We start from the raw sequence: 21,418 nt of genomic DNA, 5'->3' as shown, positions 1-21,418 counted from the left end.
AAGGAGTCACATAATGTAAATCGTTATAACTTTTACAAATTTAAATATCGGTCTAATAATAGGCTGCTGAAATGAATATAAAATCTCTCACCTTTTCTATGAAGAAATCATTAGCTTGTAAGTTAAGAGGTCCGCATGCTTCCTTTAAACATGCTACTAAATGTGGCAGGCCTGCTTCCGGCAAAGGTAGTCCAGGAAATAGATCTCCTATGATACCCTAAAATGGTTTTATGGTTACAGAAACTATCTAACATCCCAAATTATCACCAAAAATATAGGCTAAATGTTATTTTTCTTTCTAAGCCTCTAAATGGATATTGACAATTTGATAAAAAGGACGCCTAAGCGATTTCGCCCATTTTTGAGTTCCGATTGGGTATTTTGAGCAGAATATGCCTTATGCTTACATTATCGTAATTTCATACTTCACTTGAAAGTATAGATACTGCATATCATGTAGGCATTATATGACATCACCTAACGCATATATCACAACGTTTCAATTATCCCTCCTAGCCGAGGCTATGGACTAACAGGAGACGCTCTTAGAGAGACGTTACGTCCATTATTTGAGTCTTAAGGCTCGCCTATGACTAAAGCTTTTGGTCTCGCCCAATACCCCCTTTCTTCTCTTCTTTTTTAATTTTTAATTCATTCTTAATTACTCCTCAATCAGAATAAAGTCAGGCATATTTTGCAAACGAAATACCGTAATCTTGAACGATTTTTTATGTTTTTTAAGTAATTTTACTTCTGTATCTCAAATATATAACGAATTTTACTAAATTCCTTCCCATAATGCAGCTTACCATAAATAGTGGCACGTCATGCTCTAAGAACTTGGGAAGATTGACGTCTTTGATGGAACGCAACAGAATAACGTCTTCCACTTCGTCGGGATATCGTAGTTTTAGCGCACCGGCAGCGCGGAGTACCGATTTCACAGCACGCATACCTGAACCAAAACTTATGATAAGTAGGTGCCACTAAAGATCGCTCCACAACATTTTCCCATGAGTGGGATCCACTAAAATATAGATATATATTTTCTCTAAAAGTCCATTGTAAAAGTTTGGTGTCGTTGATCTACCTAGTGGGATCAGTTGACCAGTAACAATTGATCAACGAGTCAAGATCGTGGTGTTAGAGAGTCCATGTCCAGCAGTCAACGACCATCGGCTGATGATGATGATGATTCAGCTAAATAAAATAAATAGAATGTAATAAATAAAATAAAATAAATGGATTTATTAATGTTATTACTAAAAATGTACCATAATCGTAATGACTCTGAGAAGACAGCTGCTCGGAGCAAAGTTTGTAAGTGGCGACAATCTTAACAGCCAGCGGTTTAGCGTTCAGATATCCGAACGCGTAAAGTTCGATTTCCGATATCAGCACATAGTCCGGAACCATCATAGCCACAGATCGGAAAAGCGCCTAAAATATCAAAATATAACAGATGTCGTAATAATCGGATTTGTGCAATTTGATCTTGGATCAGTAAAAAAGAATTCAATTAAAGTATCTATATAATATATCAAATCAGCAAAAAATTTTAGTTGACATTGTGAAGTCAAATTAAAGGCATGAGCAAGGACTACCTATGTTGTATGAGATACGGTTTTCGACCATTGGTTCAACAGAAAGTCAAATCACAAAATCTGAGAAATTAATCCTACAAAATCTGAGAAAATAATCTAAGTAAATTATCTTCCATCTGTTACCTTCAAATTATCTGGTAATTCCGATCGTCCAGCGTAACCAGGATTCATAGTGATGAAAACAGCACAAGATTTGTCCAAATTAAGCAAAGTTCCTTCAAATAGAAGTTCCGTTGCTCCAGAATTGATGCCGCGCTGAATAGACAAAATCTGCTGCGCCACTACGGACAGCACCTCCAGATCAATTCTATTGAATTCGTCAAAGCATGACCATGCACCACACGAAGCCAAACCCTATATGTAGAAAAACTTTAACTCATCATTTCAAATCAAAATCTCGTATTGGCTGCTACTTTCAAAGTCAATAAGTATTTACGTACCTATTTGGAAAATGCTATTTGTCTAAATATATGTTGCTAAATGTATGTTTGTATTATTAATTTGTCTGTGCAGGGACAAAAGAAGTTGTAAGGGAATTTCTTAACCCTTCCCCTTGGTCCCTACCCTTTGGTCACATATCCTGGGCTCCATTGGGACCGTAAATCCATTGAATGAAAAGTTTCTTTATAAGGATCAAAATATTAAATACTAAATGAGTAAGAATACCTTGAAAAATTTGCCGAGAGCAAGGTAATCCAGACCATCGGAACAATTGAAGACAACACACTGCTTTGCGACCGCTTTAGCCAAATCTTTTGTAGTCTCAGTCTTTCCTGTGCCAGCTGGGCCTTCAGGGGCTCCACCTAATGAGAATAATGAACATCAAACTATAGATCACAAGATTTCGTTATTAAATGATCAAAATCTACGAATTCATCCAATGCTTATTGATAGACGGTCATCAATATACCCAAATTCAAATGCAATGCTCCGAAGAGAGTTCTAAAACATCGATCAGTCAGTGGTGTGACCACCAGCCGGCCAGTGTTGCCAAGGTACTCATAGCCATACATAAGTTGCGAATTTATCATGCGCGTTGCTATTTGCATGCTATTGTCTTCCTCTTGTAACTAAAACAAGATACAATAAAAGTATTAAAATTTCCAGTTCATCTGAAGTATATTTATTTAGTGACAATTTCATTTGTTTTGTCGTAATTACCTCCCAATAGTATCTAATCTGCGACAACCAGTTAAAGTCATTGTCAAGTTGCACATTATAGTCAATTAACTCCATAAGCACGTCTCTGGCATGCACATCAAGTACTACTAACGCGCCTGCAACAAAAGAAAACACACGTTCAATTGTAGGTAGTAGCTAGAACCTAGTCTGAATTATACAAGATTCAAGCCTGAAGCTATCACGTCCCGGTTCGTATTTAGATACGTTACACTTGATACGTCAAGCTAACCCTGAGTGAGAAATGGGTATCTACAAATAAAATTATTATATTAAACGAAGTTACTTACCAAGAGTAATCCGGTTTTGTAAACTCAGTGCACCGCGTACTAAATCAACAATTTTTGATATCTGATAGTTACATTTGTCCCAGTAAGCTCTCATAGCCTTCACGCTTATGTGAATCGCATCTGTCACTTCAGAGGTCCAAAATGTCATTGCTATACATTGCACCTATACAGAAAAATCAAATTGCTCTAATTTTAATCTAAAGTCAGGAGATAAAAACTAAATTGAGGTAATTTCTACTTACAGCTTGTCCTGGCCAGATGAGCACCCATCGTTCTCGAGGACACTCCAAGTAATTGTCGTATGAAAGTGCCACGACGTGATGTACAGACGCTTTCATTGATTTCTCGAGTTCTAACAACCACTTTTCCACCTAATTTTGTATAAAAAAGACACGATAATAATTTGAGGTTAGTTATCCAACAAGATTAGGGTGACATCTACGAGTATATGAAGTTTTTCACGAAAATATCGAAATCAGTTTTTAATTTGTTATTTCTGTCGTAACTTTTAATATTGTTCAAAATGTTATGCTAAAGTAAATAAAGTGTCATAAATACAGGATTTTTACATTGTTTATCTAAAAAAAATACCTGGCCCCTAGCAGCTGCTGTATTTATAGTCATCGTCAGTGCAACGACTTCTCCTTCAGAAGATTTCATATGCGTGACCACCATGTCTTCGGTAAAGTTAAGCTTTGCGATACCTTCGAAGCACTTCTTGAGGTGAGGTTGTACACTGTTATTGGTGATAAAATGAAAATTTATACAATGAATAAATCAAAGCATGAAACAGAAAAAGTAGTTTTGATCCCCTTAATTTTTGGGAGCGATCAATTAGGGAGCTTAGTTAAGATTGAACTTTTCTTTATGACAGGTTCTCGTAGGTATGAAAAGACAGAAACGTAAAAAAAAAATACAAAGTACACACCGCATTGGATCTTTTGTTTCAGAAAGGATTTCCAGAAGTTCGTCATTGGATAGAAAGAAGAAACGTGGAAAGTATAGACGCTTCTTCTCCAGGTAAGCGTTAAGACCTCGCTGAACCATCTCTAACAGATTATTCGATTTTCGCAGACGGTCCAGCATCTTATCTATCGTAATTACGTCTAATACCCTCGGTTCTGTGTATCCAGCTTTCATTATTTCACGCCACATCTGTTATTTGTATTGTAAAAACGTAAAATATGTAAGATAGCTTTACTATTCTAAGAAGAGTCTGTTGATGTTTACAACAAAACTTTAATAATGATGCAAATTGTACTCGTGTGATAAACAAACATAATCAAAAAGCATAATAATTTAGTAAAAGTTGTAGAAATTCATTCAATACATCTAATTGTTTGACACATTACCTTATCAACAGCACTAAATCTGCGTCCTTCTTCAGGTATTTGTTGCTGAATATCTGGAGACGAGAAGATAGGCTCCAAATACATCCACGTGGCTTGAACTTTCAACCATTCATCTAAAATTTCCTGAAGTAATATCAGTTTTGATTCCCAATCACTGAAATATTAATATTATAATTAACATTTCCAGATAATGTATGCAAGTAAGTAAAAGTAATTAATATAAAATGTGAACTTACATGATAATCTCTTCAAATGGTTTAATATAAGGTGAATTCTTCATCGTTTGTGTTTTAATTATATGATCATCTAATAATAGCTGTATTTCATCAACGCTGGACAAAATGTAGGTACCGGTATCTCTGTAATGATAAAATAGTATTTTAAGTAGCACCTAAAGTCATGTTTTAAAGAAATCTGAACTTGCCCAAAGACAATGAGTTCAGGCATTCTCAGCTTAGTGTTTTACGCAACTTTACAACTTTATACAACCGTGCAGGAGGCAACGGTCTATCTGTGCGTTGCTGTAAAGAACACACAATGCAGAACTCAGAACGAATGAACTCTTTCTGTTTGCGAGTTCTTAATATGTATATTTTTCATAAGTACCTCATCATCTTCAATAATACAACACACTTACTTGTATGGTAAAATTTCAAATTTAAGTTCAGCCCATTCTTTGATCATCTTATCGAGAGCTTTTTCAAGATTGTTTTCTTTTGTCGCCGCCTCCGATATGCTTTCAAACTTTTCGATATAATCGACAAGGTTAAAATCAATGACTTTTGCTAAAGACAATTCATCATCCACAAGGATCGGAAATCCGACAATGTCTGACACTTTCTCCCAGTGTCTCGGTTTCATACCAGGATTACCCAGAGTTTGAATGATTGGCATATGTGTCTTAAAGTCTTCCATTTTTGTTCTGAAACCAATATTGTAGAAGATACAAATTTCTGCACTAAAAAGGGATATTAGGTACAACCAACGCTTTCCTCCATGAATATAATACGAGTATTAGGCTAAATACTATCGCGCATTATAAGATCAAATTAAATATTGATCTATCGTCTATATTACTATTATATGTATCCATATAATTTGAATTTAACAAAAATAATTTGTTAGGCTTAACTTAGCTCTATGTTTTTTTTCAGTATTATTTTTATGCGCACCTTACTGCTTGGGCCAATTGGAATGTTGCAGGTACTTCTTGGAATGATTTTTCTAGTTTATATACCGTTTTGTAAAAGTAACTAACATCACCTTCTATATCTTCAGGATCGAAGCTTCCTACCTATAAATAAATACCAAAAATTAGAAAGTGCAATGCTATTCGTATTTAAGTTTTTAAATATAATGCACTTAATATCTAACCAGCTGGCCTATACTATATTTAGTCTTTATTAACAACCTAATAAAATAAACATCAAATCGACTGAGAAATTTCATCTACCTACTGTATGATATCCACGAAGGGTGGTCAGTAGGCACCGGATGACATATGTTACATAGAATCTCAAGTTCGTATAGGTCAACTAATTAATATACGTCAAAGTTAGTGAATAAATAGCCATGTGGCATGTCGTTTCCATTTCTACAATCGAAAACGCTTCCAAAATTAAAATATGTTTGGCAATGACATTCGTTATCGATAGGCCACGTGATCATATTATTGATCTTTCATCCCGACGTATTTTTTTAGTTTTCAAAGAGTTTGTAGAAAGAGAATTGACATGCCAAATGGCTTCAAGTCCAGTTCTATTGTAATGTTTTACCTTCGAAGTCATCCATGTATTATGTTTGTCTAGAAAATCATATCCTGCATCAAACAATTTTTTGAACGGTACAAGTCTATCATATATAGCTTTCCTTTTCGGATATTGCGATAATTCCCAGCGAAAAGATGTTTCTTCTTCGTTAAATTGATCAATTTTAGTTAAAGCCTGGGATAATCTAAAATTAATAAAATTATAATTATCTATACTAATACAATAAAGATATAAAGTTAGTGTGTTTGTCAGGTTGTAGGTAATCTGTGGATCACTGAACTGATTTTGAAAATTCTTTTACCACTAAAAAGCCAAGTTATTCTTGAGAATCACATGCTATACTAAGTACAGACAGAGGAACTTTGTAATTTAAGTATGTATATTTAAGTAGTTTGTAAGCTCTGTTAGTATTAGTTTGTAATTTCTTCTTCTTTTTTAATTTGTATTTTTTAGCTGAATAAAGGATTTTATTATTATTATTATTACTATATTTATGCCCGTATTCTCACGAGAAGTACGGCGGTGAAACCGCAGGGCGTCAGCTAGTTTAAAATACAGGGTGCTCGGGAGTATTTTTCATTAACTCTAGCATTATATTCTTTAACGAAAATTAATTCAAAACGTTCAAGGAACATGTATCTTATAATGAATATTTTCGGAGTAAATAATATTTCTTATCTATTTTAAAATAGATCTTAAATTGTGTCTCTTAAACGTATTCTTATAATTATGACGTAGCCAAATTTTAAATTACAACGATAGATATAAGTGTGTGTTGCAAGTCGTAATTATTAGAATTACTTTGTATATGCTATTATATATTTATGTTAAACATAAATGGTTTTTATTTTTTAGTTAAATAAATATTAGGCCGTTCGGCTCCTTTAAGGCGACTCGTCAACACCTTGAAGTTATGGAAAATACTCCCGAGCACCCTTTATATTTAGAAATTACTTTTCATCCAAGCGGCGAGCACGTGTAACGTATTTCGGAAGTTCATTAATGTCACCCCAATATTTGAGCTCTTCGCTTTGTGTCTCGTAAATGTCCAAGTCTTCGATAAATTTGCCAATACGGACCTGGGAAAAATTAACACAAACATTTGTTATTTTTATTTTGGTTGGCTTATTATTTTGGCAAGTCGTTAGTATCTATAATAATTAAACTTACTTGTAGCAAGTCTTGATACTCGATTTTCTTTTGGTCACAAATTACTTTGCACTCTTCCACAACGCCTGGCATACGTCCATACCTGTTCGGTTTTATGCAACGTGATAAGTATTAGGTATAAAGCTCCCTAGCCAAGTGGCATGTCGATTCTCTTTCTGCGATCGAAAAAATGTATAAGAATGACAGATCTTGATCACGTGAATTGTCGATAGCAAATGTCATTCCCATACATCTTTCTGGTTTTCGAAGAGTTAGCGATCGTAGAAAGAGAATCGACGTGCCACTTGACACTTGGGGGGACAAAGTGTCTCTTAATTAATTGGTAAAACGTAAGTGGGAGATAAACCGCCTAATTATCTAAAACTAATATGGTTAGTTTTGAAAAAATGCGTAAGGTGACCAAGTTATAATTTTTAATCGCATTTTTTACCAAAGTATTATGATACCATTTTCTTTATTAAAATAATGATTGTTCCTGTTTTGTAGAAAAGCTTTAGTGCTATAATTATTATTTTTTTTAATTATGATGACCCAATTTAAAAATAAAGTCCTGTAAAAAATGTATGATTTTAAATGATAGTCCACTTCAGTTTCTTTTTTTTATCGGGCCAACATACATACCAGATGAAAGAGAAAAAAAATAAAACCCATATTATATATGAATAGAAAGAGATAAATATCTTGCGGCACACGGCTAAGGGTTCATTTACACGAGCAGCAACTGCTACCGACGACCATATCTCGGCGACCGTCGACGGCGGTCGTCGACTGCCGTTGACTGCCGCCGATTGCCGCCGAAGCATTCGACTGCCGTTGACTGCCTTAGACTGCCGCCCTTTGCAGTCGTCGCAAGAAGTTACCAGCTGCCGTTGGCGACGTGCTGCTCGTGTAAATGAACCCTAGTGATCGAGAGGCAATTACCCGTCTTTTAAAACGGAACGCTAACAACGGATCTAGCGATAAAACACTAATATGGTCTATTCGATGTTATACTTTAAGTATGAAAGAATAACCTACCAATGGAAGGACTGATTATTCGCTTTCATTTCTAGAGGAGTGAATGCGGTGTAATCACTCAGGAACACAATATATCGCATCACGTTCCGTAGTTTGTCCTCCATTTCTTCCATCAGCTTCTCTTCTACCTTTTTGTTGTATTCAATCAGTTCCATAAGAGCTGCTGTATCTTGCGGCGGTGTCAGTAAAGTATTCGCAATCGAAGCGTACTCATCATAAATTCTTTAAAGGAAAATTGAGACTAATATTATAATCACACTAGTATTATAAAGGCGAAAGTTTGTGTGTAAGAGTATATGTTTGTTCCTACTCTACACTGCGGCTACTGAAGCGATTAAGCTGATATTTTAGAATGAAATATATCTGGATTAACAGATACTCGTATTCTAGGCGTAAGTTTTGTCATTTTTCCAGTCTTACTTGATATCAAGTGACAAAGAAAATAAATAATAGGCTTAAATAAATAAATAGGTATACTTACACAGTACTTATATCACTACATAGCCCCAAAAGTAATCGTATAGCCTGTGTTATGGATATATAATATAATATAATATATGGATACATATATAAATACTTTTAAAATGTATAAATACACCCAGACACTGGAAAACACCCATGCTCATCACTCAAATATTTTCCAGTTGTGGGAATCCACGTGCTGAATGCAGAAACAGAACGCATTGACGAACTAAAACTAATAAACTCTCTGGTAAAACAGTCTTATAAACTAATAAATATGAAATGCCTATTGGATACATAAAATATTGTCAGTAATAACACTAACGCTTTAATGATGTTCTGATAATCTTCAGTCATCCTCCTCAGCAAGGTGTTAGCGAGCCGCGTGGCCGCCCCGCGCAAGGTGTTGATCAGATCTCCTCGCTGCATCCGGAACATTCCGATCACTATGGTCCCCTCCAGCTTGGAAGGAATTTCCTTCGCCACAGTGACGTATTTTACAGCTTCTTTGCAGTATTCTTCAAACGTTTTCTCGGGGCAAGAGCTTATGAAACTTTCAACTTGACCTTGAGACTGAATTTCAGAAACAAATATAACAAGTGGTTATTCTTATTAAAACAAACAATAAATTTTTTGCCGAAGTATAAGCTTAGTCCATTTATCGATATTGAAGGGAGTGGGGTATAACTGCATGGTTTTCTGAGTTCAAAACCGTGAATAGAATGCGGTCATAATAATATAGGTATACATACACTCTCAACTCCTCAGAGCGCCTGATCTAGGATAAGTGCGATTGTGTGATTTTGTTCTTGTACTTGTGATTTATGATGATGAATATCCCCGATGTTACTTGCCAAATATTATAGTTCTACATCAACAGGAAGTACTAGAAGAACAGTTGATTCCCATGAGACTATCGAAGTATGCATTTTTGCCGTACCTTTTTTTACGCAAACTTTTACAAACTTCATGGAACCGTAGACCTGAGTATACGGTAGCACTGTTGCTTTGCAATAGATAAAGTAACTAAAATTTACTCTCGGAAAGAAGAAAGGTTATACAATTGGAACATTTAATTATCATTTAATGTTTAACATTTAAATATCAGATTAAACAGTTTTTCGAAAGTAGTAAGATTATACAGTTGGAAATAACTCACCTCTCCGTTGAGTAAACAGACGAAGCTATCGAAATCTTGCACGCGGAGTTCTGGTCCAATTCTCTGTTCATTAATCAAATCCGCTACTTTCGTCTTGTAGTCTTCCACAATATCATTGTCAATAATTGGCTATTAAAAATATATTTTATTAACATTGTCGCATTTTTTACATTAGATATAATTATTTTTTATGATTTTTTAAATGCATCTTACCCTGAGAGTAGCTCTATTTGTAATAACATAATCCTGGTACAACAGAGTTTCCAAACGCGGCGATTGTCGGCATGCGTCAATAATAAAGTCGTATAAAAGGCAAAGCTGATCTCGAAATTGCTTGAAAGTTGGTTCAAATCCTATCGCGTCGTCTTTGAATGCCAAGTTTATAACGAACCCTTGGTTCATTCCCTTAAAACAAAATACAAATCATGAGATCATTCTTCCTTATATAAAGGATGAGATTTCAAATTTGCTCTGATCTGATACTTTTGTAGCTTTGCTCTATCAGTATTCCTACGTGCATGCAATTTCAAGGTAATTTGAGTTAAATTTAAAGGAAAGTTAGAGAGGATGAAAGTTAAAATGTCTACTAGCTGTAAACGCGTAGCACTAATTATTTTTTTGTTACAATGAAGATACTTTAAAGATTATTGCATAAATATTTAAACTGAAGAAGTTTAATAGTTCAGAAATGACCGACATCTGAACCCTCAGTAGGTAATGGGTTCAAATAACTTGAAACACGTAATCTGTGGCAACCTTAGAATGTACGGCTCATCTTAAGCTTGCATTCTCAGTAGCATCTATTCATCAAATAAACCGATTTTCATGTAGTTTTGCGGGTAGATCAAGTAAGTAGCAAGGTTGAAGCAGGTTGGGCGTAGAGACGTAGGTTTATCAGACAAAGGTAGAAAAAAGAACTCCGACGAAGTCGCTGGCATCCACTAAATAAAAAAGTTAGCATACCCCAACATCTAAGATGTACTCGGTAAAGTCCTTCATGGATTTAAGGCACAAGGTCTGAAGATTGTATGTCATGATGCAGGATAAACAGTTATAAAACTTTTTCATTTTGGAAACTTGTTTTGGATCCGGTATCTGTTTCTTCTTACTACCCTAGATAAATCAGAAAATCACTGTAATTATTCGACATACCTCAATGAGTCGGTGGGCACATAGTTCGAAGAGTCGATGGACGTTAGGGTACCAAGATGCTGGAATGGCGACCTCGTACTAGAAAGCGTAGTGATGGCGTAGTACTAGAAGCGAGCCCCCCACCAGGTGGAATGACGACATCAAGCGAGTCACAGGGATCAAATGTATTCAGGCGGCTTAGAACCGTGATGTTTGGAAGTCTACAAAAGGCCTATGTCCTACAGTTGACGTCCATTGACTGATATGATGATGATAATGATGATGATGATGGTGATGAATCAATAATGCGTAAAATGCTTTTGAACTCCAATTATTCAGTGACTACTGAAATTATCATCGCCTATGACAGAATAATTTTTCAGAGCGCGGAACATTGCTTAATCCGGCACTGTTGGTAACACATACCTACCCTTATTTAAATTAGAACACATTAGAAATCTTTAGATATTTTGGCTGGTGGGAGGCTTCGCACGTGGTTCGTTACCACCATACCGGCAAAGACGTACCGCCAAACGATTTAGCATTCCGGTACGATGTCGTGTAGAAACTGAAATGGGTGTGGATTTCCATCCCACTCCTAACAAGTTATCCGCTTCTATCTTAAATTGCAGCATCACTTACCATCAGATGAGATTGTAGTCAAGGGCTAACTTGTAAAGAATAAAAAAAGAGATAGGATCTCACCATCCTAATTTGCCATCGAAAAAGGATAGGAAAGCTTAATCGATGTCGCTCTAAGGCAAATCAAGATGGTGAGACATCTTAATTTGCCTCAGAGCGACATCGATAAAGCTTCCATAGATACCTGTAAGAAGACCGCCTGTAAAGTAGGCAGCCATTGCAGGGACAGCACGTTGCCCGCCGCCTCGATGTGTCGCTTGCACACGAAGCAGAAATCCTGCAGCTCATACGCTTCGTTTGTCATCATTATGTCCTTCATGCTGATCAACCGGAGGTCACTTGGGAAGAAAATATATAATTTTGCCATGCTTGGTAAAATTTGGGATATTAGCTGACTGGGATATAGGTACTATTTATAATTTACTCTTACAAATACGATTAGTTATTGTCAAAAAAGATAACTACGGAATAGAAGGAGAACTCGGAACTTGTTTCTTACTTTGCTTAAAACGAACAGGTACACACACTGACAATATTATACAATTTTTCATTAGCATTTATACTTATAATAAATCTGTAGAGAGGTCAATTCTGTACATGAAATATATTTCCAAAATAACTATCACGGGGTGATTATTGGTCGATACTGATGCCAAAAATGCAATCAGTAAAATTTTTGTCTGTCTGTCTGTCTGTCTGTCTGTCTGTCTGCATGTTCTTTATAGAAACAAAAACTACTCGACGGATTTTAACGAAACTTGGTACAATTATTCTTTATACTCCTGGGCAGGTTTTAGTATACTTTTCATCACGCTACGATCAATAGAAGCAGAGCAGTGAAGGGAAATGTTGGGAAAACGGGAGAAGTTACTCAATTTTTTAAGCTTTCGCCGCGTGGTATGTTCGTTATTAAAACAAAAACTACTCGACGGATTTTAACGAAACTTAGTACAATTATTCTTCACACTCCTGGGCAGGTTATAGTATACTCTTTATCACGCTACAATCAATAGGAACAGAGCAGTGAAGGGAAATGTTGGGAAAGCGGGAGAAGTTACTCAATTTTTAAGCCTTTAATAGGGTAGGGGTAGGGTAGGGGTACGGTAGGGGTAGAGTAGGGGTAGGTTAGGGGTAGGATAGGGGTAAAAGTAGGGTTTCACGCGGACGAAGTCGCAGGCGTCCGCTAGTATCTAATAATATTATAAATATAGCGAGCGCGCGCTTCGTTTTTATTAAAATTATTCGCGGTTGTACAGGTCTAGACATAGATATACAATTATTGACATAGATGTATGTAGGTATATCTATGTAATAGTTATATGCTTACTTATATTGTTTCCACCAAATCTGCAACACTTGAGCAATACAGGGGTTGACACTATGAAGGTTTCTATTCAAATATCTCCTAGCGACTGCGTAGCGGTTTCTCCAGGCATCGTCTTTCATAGCCAACTCCTTTTTCAGAGGTGTATCCTCATCTTCTAGAGACTCTTCCTATAGAAACTATATTTTTTTAAGATTTCTAAAAAAAGAGGTTCTAGAATCAAATCCAGCAAAAAAAGCGGTACGGCCGTTCTTTACCATCCTTTTTTCTAGGTTAACGTGCTCTCCGATGCATGGTAGCGTAACATCACCAATTTCCGGACTGAGAATTTTAACTAAAGTTTTCTTTGATAAAAATTTCTTTATTTTTAATAGTCATAGTCCGACCCAAAACAAAATGACTCGAACCATCAGGACCTCCTGATCCGAAGTAAATATAAATATAGTCTTACCACTGGACCAGCGAGGCAGCTTCATATATTAAGAAGTATCAAGGCGTTATAATATTTGTAGATAACACGTGTCTCAAACGGTGAAGGAAAACATCGTGAGGAAACCTGGATAGGTGGTACCTACCTGAGAATTTACCTGAAAAGTCTGCCAATTCGCGTTGGGCCAGCATGATGGACTATTAGCCTAACCCCTCTCATTCCGATAGAAGACTCATGCTCGACAGTAAGTCGAATATGAGGTATATTTATAGTTTTAGGTTGTACATTATGGTCTTAAAACACTAACCGTATTAGGGTCCTTTAATACAAAATCGACGATAGCCTTTTTCATGCTCATCATGAAATCTTCGCGCATCTCATCCGTAGCAGTCAGTAAACATTCTCTCCATTTTTTCAATTTTATCGATATTAAATTGTGAACACTGCAAAGAGAGACATCAAATAATTATAAGCCTAATTCTCAGTAATTTGGCAATAGTCCAGGAGCGTAGCTACCGTCGTATCAGCCGTATCAATGATACGGGCCCCCTGGACTACAGGGGCCTATTAAGTATGATAGCAAAAATTAGTAAAATTTAATCTACAATTTCACATCATCTGGTGCTTCGTGGAGAAAAATACTGCTACTTAAAGAGATTTTCGGGTTTTGCCTCTTGTCACTATTTGGCCCCCTTAATTTTTGATACAAGGCCCCTGGGAGGCAGTCTACTCCACTGCAATAGTTAGTAGTAGTACCTACAGCTTTTGTGATAACAGATCGTCGGAAGTACCACCGCCATGCTTGCTTTAAGGAGCATTGCTGTACTCCTTAAAGCAAGCATGGCGAGGCCTTACAGGCAAATGTGGCTTAAAACCTTACTGCATGATGGATACATGGTGGCACTTTGTAGGACATGTTCCTCGCATGACCTATGAACTGTGAAGTGATATCTGTTTATAGACGATGGATTCCCATTTCTCACGTGGTAGGGCATCTTGTTTGTTCCGTCATTTTACAATCATTGAGGATTTTATCCATACCATTGCTACCTATGTTTTTAGCAGACGTGAATTCCAACCACGCTTCGCTTCGCACATAGCCCATTCGGTTATGCAACCCAAGATGGATGGTGCATTTGATGTGTCAAAAGGGGTGTCACCCCTGTAAATCACGCACCCGTATGCTACAAGCGATGTAGGTAGGTAAGTACCTAGACCTAGTTTATTTAGCGCCTTGTGTTCCCTTAACCGTTACCAGCGTGGCCCGTGACTGTTCCCCGTTAGTAAAAACATAAGCACATGAAAATAGAAACATAATGGCAAACGCATCTGACATCTTACCGCAAAATCATTTTATTATCCAAAGGTGCGACGTGTATTGTATCTATGCCGTATCGCAAGTAATAGTAATATCGTAGCATATTCTTTTCCTCGCCAGACGGAATTGCATCACTATCTTCACCAGGAGCCGATTGACATATAAGATTCATTAATTTCGCTCTGAAATCTTCTCTGGCTTTCCTCATTGCTGTGAAGCTCTGCATCACTAATAAAAAATCAAAATGAAATATTGAATCTATAAAATGTTTTATTATTGTTGCGGTAATGATGTGTAGTGTTTTTTAAATGTTTTATTAAATTAGTGCTAAATCTTTAATTTCACAGTAATTGATTATTTGTTAATGAAAACTGGATTTTTTCTAAAATATGTAAATTGTTACCGCTGGATCTCCTCCTTGGACCTGCAGTAGGAGCCTGTGACTTCATAGACTTCCTCGGTGGCGGGGGTAATTTTAAAATTTCCATTGGAAGTGAAAATAAAGGTCGAGTCCTGATTTTGAAATCTTCCGGCATTTGAATTTTTGGTAGTTTAGGCAGCTTAACATCAGAAGGAGCTGGTTGCCCTTTCTTACGTGATGGTTTGTTTTTCTGCATATTCTATTAAATTATATAAATAACGTGAATGTTATTTAAAGCATTAACATAACGTTTTGTTGGACATGCTGTGGAGATGTCATTGTCAATGTCAATGTCAACTGTCAACTCAAAATTAGTTATGTCAAAATTCTGTGCGGATTTGCGAAAATTTATGAATATTGTGCAATTTATTAAATTAAAGCTTTGATTTATAACACAAAACTATTGTAAGTAAAATCTGAATACAGCTTTGAGATCCGTTAGCTTATACCGAAGTTAAACTCACTTTTTCTCTGGTATCCTAGTATTTGTTACGAATCATTAAGACCTACAGAAAAAATTATAATAATAGCTTAATTTTTAATTTACTATCAAAAAAATTAATAACTAATTAAGCAAATACTTTGCACTTTGTTTATCGTTTGATTGATTAAGAAAACTGTTATCGATTTTCCATGGCAACTGTTTTATTTTTTTAATAGAGCCACAGTCAGCCGATGTCAGCTTTTATATCCAAAAAGTTTAGTATCTAACAAAATGTATGTAGTTCGTATAATCTGGAGCCTTGAAAATGTCATTTTATTGCCAAATTTTGATATCAAAACCAAAATATTTGTAACCAAACCTAAATTTTATGCTTTTATAGGTTAGAAAGTTTATAATATGAAGCAAAAAGTCAAATCCTACTCAACGGTAATATTTATTTGAATGTGTTAAGCTTCGCAAAGTGTATATATAAACTACTGTATGGCTTATGTATCACTAAATAGTAATACCACATACATCTGTATAGCTTTGTCCTTGACAAACATTTAATATACCATGACATCATAAACCTAGCCATAACAGAGTGAATTGATTTAAGCTATTGTATCACTGGCTGTTAGACCTATTACTCATGCTAATACAAAATACATAAATTAAAAACACTGTCTTGCATTAAAAATTTTTTAATAAAAGTATTTCAAAAATAAATGTTTATATTGAGTGCAACTAATAATCTGAAAAGGACATCTCAACACATCATTATATCATATTGAGTGAGCATTAACAACATAAACATTAATGTAATAAAGTTAATTGCATTATAATGGTTGTTTTATTGCTACAGATGATACTACAATTGGTGAGGCGGCTTCACATAACTCCCGTCTGTCAAGCTGCGGAGTCCTCACTGCTGGCTAAGCTGAGGAAAAAGACGGGCTACACCATTGCCAACTGTAAAAAGGCCCTTGAAATGAACAACAATGATTCAGATAAGGTATGTTTCCTAAAGAAAGTCTTTATAAACTCTGTACAACTTTATTCAAGAGTTCTCTCACATTACTGTCATGTATAAACATGACAGTAATGTAAAAATAATTGAATCATAATGAAAATAGAAATGAATATCTAAGTATTACATGGATTCCACCCTAAATATGGCAACGAAATATATGAATCTTAGAGCCCAATGCTGCTCCAATGAGGGAGCAGCATTGGGCTCTAAGATTCATATATTTTGATTAGTCTGATAGCAAACTTTGTCTCTGCCGTCTAAATTAATATTATTTAAAGAAATTTAATTTTTTTCTTGTTACTATTTAACTCCTAAACTACTTGACCAGTTTTAAAAATTCTTTTGCCATTAGAAAACTATATTATGTTCACTGACTAATATGGGCTATATTTTATTCCCATATTCAAATAGGAACAGGAATACATGGGGAAAACCGCTAGGCGTCTGCTAGTCTAAATATATATAACTCAAAGGTGACTGACTGACATAATGATCTTTCAACCCACAGCCCAAATCACTGAACAGATTTACTTTACTTTACTTTACTAGTTTAACATAAAGTATGACAGTGACAAAACTAACATTTAGAATATCCAACAGTTATCATAAGGTTGTGAAGCCCTGAAAATTTATTTTTTGACATCTTTATAATAATAATAATAATAATAATTTATTTATTTGCTTTAAACATGGGTTACACTTGTTATAAAATTAAATATACAATTAATTATTCGATCCAAACATGTCTTGCCTATAGGCGTGCAAAATATTTATGAAATGTGTCGATGGAACAATACCTAAATTACAAAAGCTACAAAATTACAAAACAAAAAAAAAACAATATAAGAGAAAATTATGTCAATTTAAAAAAAAAATGTCAATTATTACAATTAGTCAAAATTTCAGTTGAAAATAGTCTTTGTAGTTATATATATTTGCATTAATTAATTTATTAAAAATATAATTTTTGAATTCATTCAATGTCATATCTTTCGCCTTTTCGGGTAAATAGTTAAAAATTTTTACCGCCATACAGTAGACATTATTTTTATAAACACTCATTTTTTGTAACGGTACTTCTAGTTTGTGCTTTTGCCTATTGTTACGACGGTCAGTTTTATGAGGGAATAAATCGTTATGCTTTTTTACAAAAATACACATTTCGTACACGTACAAGGCAGGCAAGGGCAGAATCTTTTTTCTTTTAAATAATGGTTGACAACTATCTAGATAGTCAACGCCACATAAACTACGCATACACCTTTTTTGTGCTCTAAATACTTTAATTGAGTCAACTGAATTTCCCCACATAATTAATCCGTATCTCAATGTGGATGCTACGTATGCATGGTAGGCAACAGTGGCTGCTGCTTCTGAAACCGTTGCACGAAGCCTTTTTAGCAGATATGTGAATTTATCCACCTTTAAGCATACATTGTCTACGTGTGGTTTCCAGTTACAGTAGGAGTCTATTGTGACACCTAAGAAAGTCGCTGTATTCGTTTCTTGGATATTAATACCGTTAAAGTTTACATTGATATTAAGGTTATTACTATTGTAGGTTCTGAAGTTTATAAATTGTGTCTTATTAAGATTAATATTTAAATTATTGTTATTAAGCCAGTGAGTTATGTCATGAAGTACTTTAATTGACTCTAATTCAATTGTTTGTTGGTCATTTGCTTTTATAATAATTGTAGTGTCATCAGCGTATTGAATACATTTATGATTTACAGAATTGGGTAAATCATTAGAATATAACAAAAATAGAAGTGGTCCAAGTATACTCCCCTGTGGTACACCGCAAGAGTTAGTCCTTAGATCCGATTTATATATTTTCTTGTGTTTACCTAAGATTCTAGTTATTTCAACATATTGTTGCCTATCTGTTAGATAACTCTTTACCCAATCATATGACGTACCTCTGATACCATAAGTGTATAATTTACTTAGAAGAATTTCATGTGAGACACAGTCAAATGCCTTACTCATATCTAATAATAAAGCAACTGTGATGTTTTTATCATTAAGTCCTTCAGTAACAGATTTGATTAAATCGAAACAAGCCGTGACGGTGGAGTTATTTTTTCGAAAACCGTATTGTTGTGGGTACAAGAGTTTATACTTAATGAGATAATTATACAATTTATTATGGAAAATCTTTTCGAATACTTTAGATATAACCGGTATTAGAGTAATTGGTCTATAGTTTTGAATATCTGTTTTTTCACCCTTTTTAAACAGAGGTTTTACTACAGAAAATTTCAAAGCATCCGGAAAAATTCCTTGCTGGAATGACATGTTAATAATATGCCGTAGCGGAGCACAAAGATATGAGGAACATAATTTAAGAATATTTGTATTAATTCCATCATATCCCGTCGACTGCGTATTTCTAAGTTCTTTCTAAGTTTCTTTGTTGTTTAACAACAAATAAAAATGTTATAATTAATAAATTAAAAATTAAATATTTTATTTTATTGCTTTCAGGCAGAAGCATGGCTGAATGAGCAAGCACAGGCTATGGGTTGGGCTAAAGCAACTAAACTGGCCGGGCGCAAAGCTCTCCAAGGCTTGGTGGCTGTGAAGTATGACAAGAACCATGGCGCCCTCGTGGAACTCAACTGTGAGACAGACTTTGTGGCCAAAAACGATAAGTTCCAAAAGGTTCTAGAAGATGCAACATTAGCATGTTACAAGTTTGCACACACCAACTTGCAATCTAAGGGACCTATTACAAAAGTAAGTTATCATCGTCTAAATGATGTTTTGGATTGTCCCTGTTCCAATCTTTCATTCTCTGCTGTAAAATGATGGTTGAAATTATTAACAGTTATTGATAGAATTACTTAAGACAATTTTCTTCTTTAATTGTTCATGCGATGATGTTGTTTGTTGTCTTGCATGAGTAACATTCCAGCTCACTTATTTGTTAAATGAATTCTTAATGGGTGGTGCCCTGCATGTGGTAAACGCAAGGCAAGCATATGTGCAGCAAGTAGTCACAAGTGTTCTACTTTCTGTGCTTGCATGGTCAGCCAGTGAGATATGTCCATACAAAGAATAGTAACCGTTCATGCTGATGACCGGCCTGTCAATTATATACGTTGGTGTATGATACAAAACGTGACCTACATTGTTTTTCATCATATTTTAATTTTTGTGATCATCTAACATGGCTATTTCAACAAAATACAATATCACTTTATGATAGTGATTTTTTGTTTTTATGATCATGTAACTTTTTTCAACAAAAAGTAATGCCTGATTTTGTGAGTTGTACACTGAAATACATAATTGACAGGAAGACAAGGGAGGGTCCAATAACCTTTAATCATAACTTCTTTTTTAATATTCTTTTTCTAAATGAAAATAGCCTATGTTCATCTATCTTGCTATCTACTTCTAATTATCCTACTAATATTATAATAAACGCGAAAGTTTGTATGGATTCCTTTAACGCCGCAACTGCTGAACCAATTTTGCTGAGTGGAAATAGATTTTAGTCTGGATTAACACATGGGCTACTTTTCATCTCGGAAAAATCCATGGTTCCCGAGGGATTTGTGAAAAACTAAATTTCACGCGGACAAAGTCGCGGGCGTCTCCTAGTAACACTATATTTCATTATGCTCAGCTCAGCATACCAACATACAAACTGTCTTATTCTCAGTGTAGATTTAACCTAATACTTTGTTTACAGTTGGAGTTGGACAGTGAGCAACTCGGAGGTTTAACAGCTGATGGTGGCAAAAAGCTCTCGGAAGTATTGGCACTGTTTATTGGATCTGTCGGTGAAAATGCCATCTTACGACGAGCTGAATGCTGGAAAGCGAACAGCAGTGATGTAAAAATTACTGCTTACACCCACCCCGCGCCGTCTACACCTAGAGATTATTCTACAGGGAAATATGGGGCCTTGCTCGCTTACAAACAGCCCAACGACGTAGAAGATGTCGGCAAACAGATATGCCAGCATATTGTAGGATGTGCGCCTAGAAAGATTGGCGACAAGGATAAAGACAAGCCTTCAAAGAACGCCGATGACGAGACTTGTCTAATCTTCCAAGAATATTTATTAGATCCTTCCTACACTGTTGAGGAGATCATTCAGAATAATAAACTGGAAGTTGTAGATTATGTGAGGTTTTCATGCGGCGAAGAAGCGGAAGAAGAAATGCCTGGGTTTGAAAAACAGCCGTTAGACACAGTTCAGACCCTTCAGTAATAGACATTACATTCATTGCAAAGCATTTTATTTTACGAACTGTACAATAAGTAGATAATAATATTTTTTTTCCTCAAACAAGCATTTTATTTATTACACCAAATATCATGTAGCGCCTAAACATGTTGGTATACTTGATGATGGATCCTTGAATTTGATTGAATATGCCGGAGACTTCAACCCTTTGCATAAAAACTTTCTGCAGTCCTTTTTCCAAAATATTGCTATTTGGGAGGGATCAAAATCATAACCGTGATAATGGAGAATTTCTGGCGACACTACGTGCAATTCTAAAGTGTTTCTTTCCCTCGTTCGGAAAGGTATTAACAAGTGTGGTCTTAGAAAACAGCCGCATGGACAGCTTGGAGCCAATTTCGGAGGTGAATCTGCATTTGCACTGTTCAAATTTAACCGTTGCAAGTTATTACTAAGCATGAGTTCTTCTAAAGCACCGCTGAAAGACTG

At 35.4% G+C, this 21,418-nt stretch overlaps 2 protein-coding genes across 4 annotated transcripts in view; one reads left to right on the top strand and one right to left on the bottom strand.

The window, feature by feature from the left end:
- LOC112054044 (dynein axonemal heavy chain 7) overlaps positions 1–15,464 on the bottom strand; it is a 48,919-nt gene extending 33,455 nt beyond the window's left edge. Inside the window, exons 1-28 of the mRNA XM_052891300.1 lie at positions 15,251–15,464; positions 14,871–15,075; positions 13,837–13,972; positions 13,103–13,269; positions 11,960–12,113; positions 10,966–11,115; positions 10,216–10,407; positions 10,003–10,131; positions 9,169–9,416; positions 8,382–8,603; positions 7,365–7,446; positions 7,149–7,273; positions 6,201–6,378; positions 5,598–5,719; positions 5,063–5,347; positions 4,662–4,784; positions 4,426–4,579; positions 4,002–4,228; positions 3,665–3,809; positions 3,316–3,444; positions 3,074–3,236; positions 2,766–2,881; positions 2,515–2,674; positions 2,271–2,407; positions 1,728–1,958; positions 1,275–1,440; positions 810–955; positions 92–217 (exon numbers count right to left, since the gene is read on the bottom strand). Coding sequence (XP_052747260.1) covers positions 92–217; positions 810–955; positions 1,275–1,440; positions 1,728–1,958; positions 2,271–2,407; positions 2,515–2,674; positions 2,766–2,881; positions 3,074–3,236; positions 3,316–3,444; positions 3,665–3,809; positions 4,002–4,228; positions 4,426–4,579; positions 4,662–4,784; positions 5,063–5,347; positions 5,598–5,719; positions 6,201–6,378; positions 7,149–7,273; positions 7,365–7,446; positions 8,382–8,603; positions 9,169–9,416; positions 10,003–10,131; positions 10,216–10,407; positions 10,966–11,115; positions 11,960–12,113; positions 13,103–13,269; positions 13,837–13,972; positions 14,871–15,075; positions 15,251–15,464 — 4,632 coding nt within the window. The remainder of the gene's footprint in view (positions 1–91; positions 218–809; positions 956–1,274; positions 1,441–1,727; positions 1,959–2,270; positions 2,408–2,514; positions 2,675–2,765; positions 2,882–3,073; positions 3,237–3,315; positions 3,445–3,664; positions 3,810–4,001; positions 4,229–4,425; positions 4,580–4,661; positions 4,785–5,062; positions 5,348–5,597; positions 5,720–6,200; positions 6,379–7,148; positions 7,274–7,364; positions 7,447–8,381; positions 8,604–9,168; positions 9,417–10,002; positions 10,132–10,215; positions 10,408–10,965; positions 11,116–11,959; positions 12,114–13,102; positions 13,270–13,836; positions 13,973–14,870; positions 15,076–15,250) is intronic.
- Positions 15,465–15,545: 81 nt separating this feature from the next.
- Positions 15,546–21,034, top strand: LOC112054043 (elongation factor Ts, mitochondrial). 3 transcript variants are annotated; one of them, XM_024093688.2, is made up of 5 exons: positions 15,603–15,673; positions 16,093–16,139; positions 16,558–16,707; positions 19,216–19,467; positions 20,429–21,034. In XM_024093688.2, exons 2-5 carry the CDS (start codon positions 16,110–16,112, stop codon positions 20,951–20,953), a joined length of 957 nt encoding a protein of 318 aa, XP_023949456.2. In that variant the 5' UTR covers positions 15,603–15,673; positions 16,093–16,109; the 3' UTR covers positions 20,954–21,034. The 3 variants fall into 3 exon arrangements, with proteins under 3 accessions (XP_023949457.2, XP_023949456.2, XP_023949460.2); XM_024093689.2 differs by lacking the exon at positions 16,093–16,139 and having other exon boundaries at positions 15,546–15,673; XM_024093692.2 differs by lacking the exons at positions 15,603–15,673; positions 16,093–16,139 and adding an exon at positions 16,320–16,486.
- The last annotated feature ends 384 nt before the right edge of the window (positions 21,035–21,418 follow it).

The sequence above is a fragment of the Bicyclus anynana genome, chromosome 3 (genome assembly GCF_947172395.1).
Source record: "Bicyclus anynana chromosome 3, ilBicAnyn1.1, whole genome shotgun sequence".
Lineage (NCBI taxonomy): Eukaryota > Metazoa > Arthropoda > Insecta > Lepidoptera > Nymphalidae > Bicyclus > Bicyclus anynana.
The sequence above is the reverse complement of the archived record's forward strand: the minus strand, read 5'-3'. Positions and strand labels throughout refer to the sequence as shown.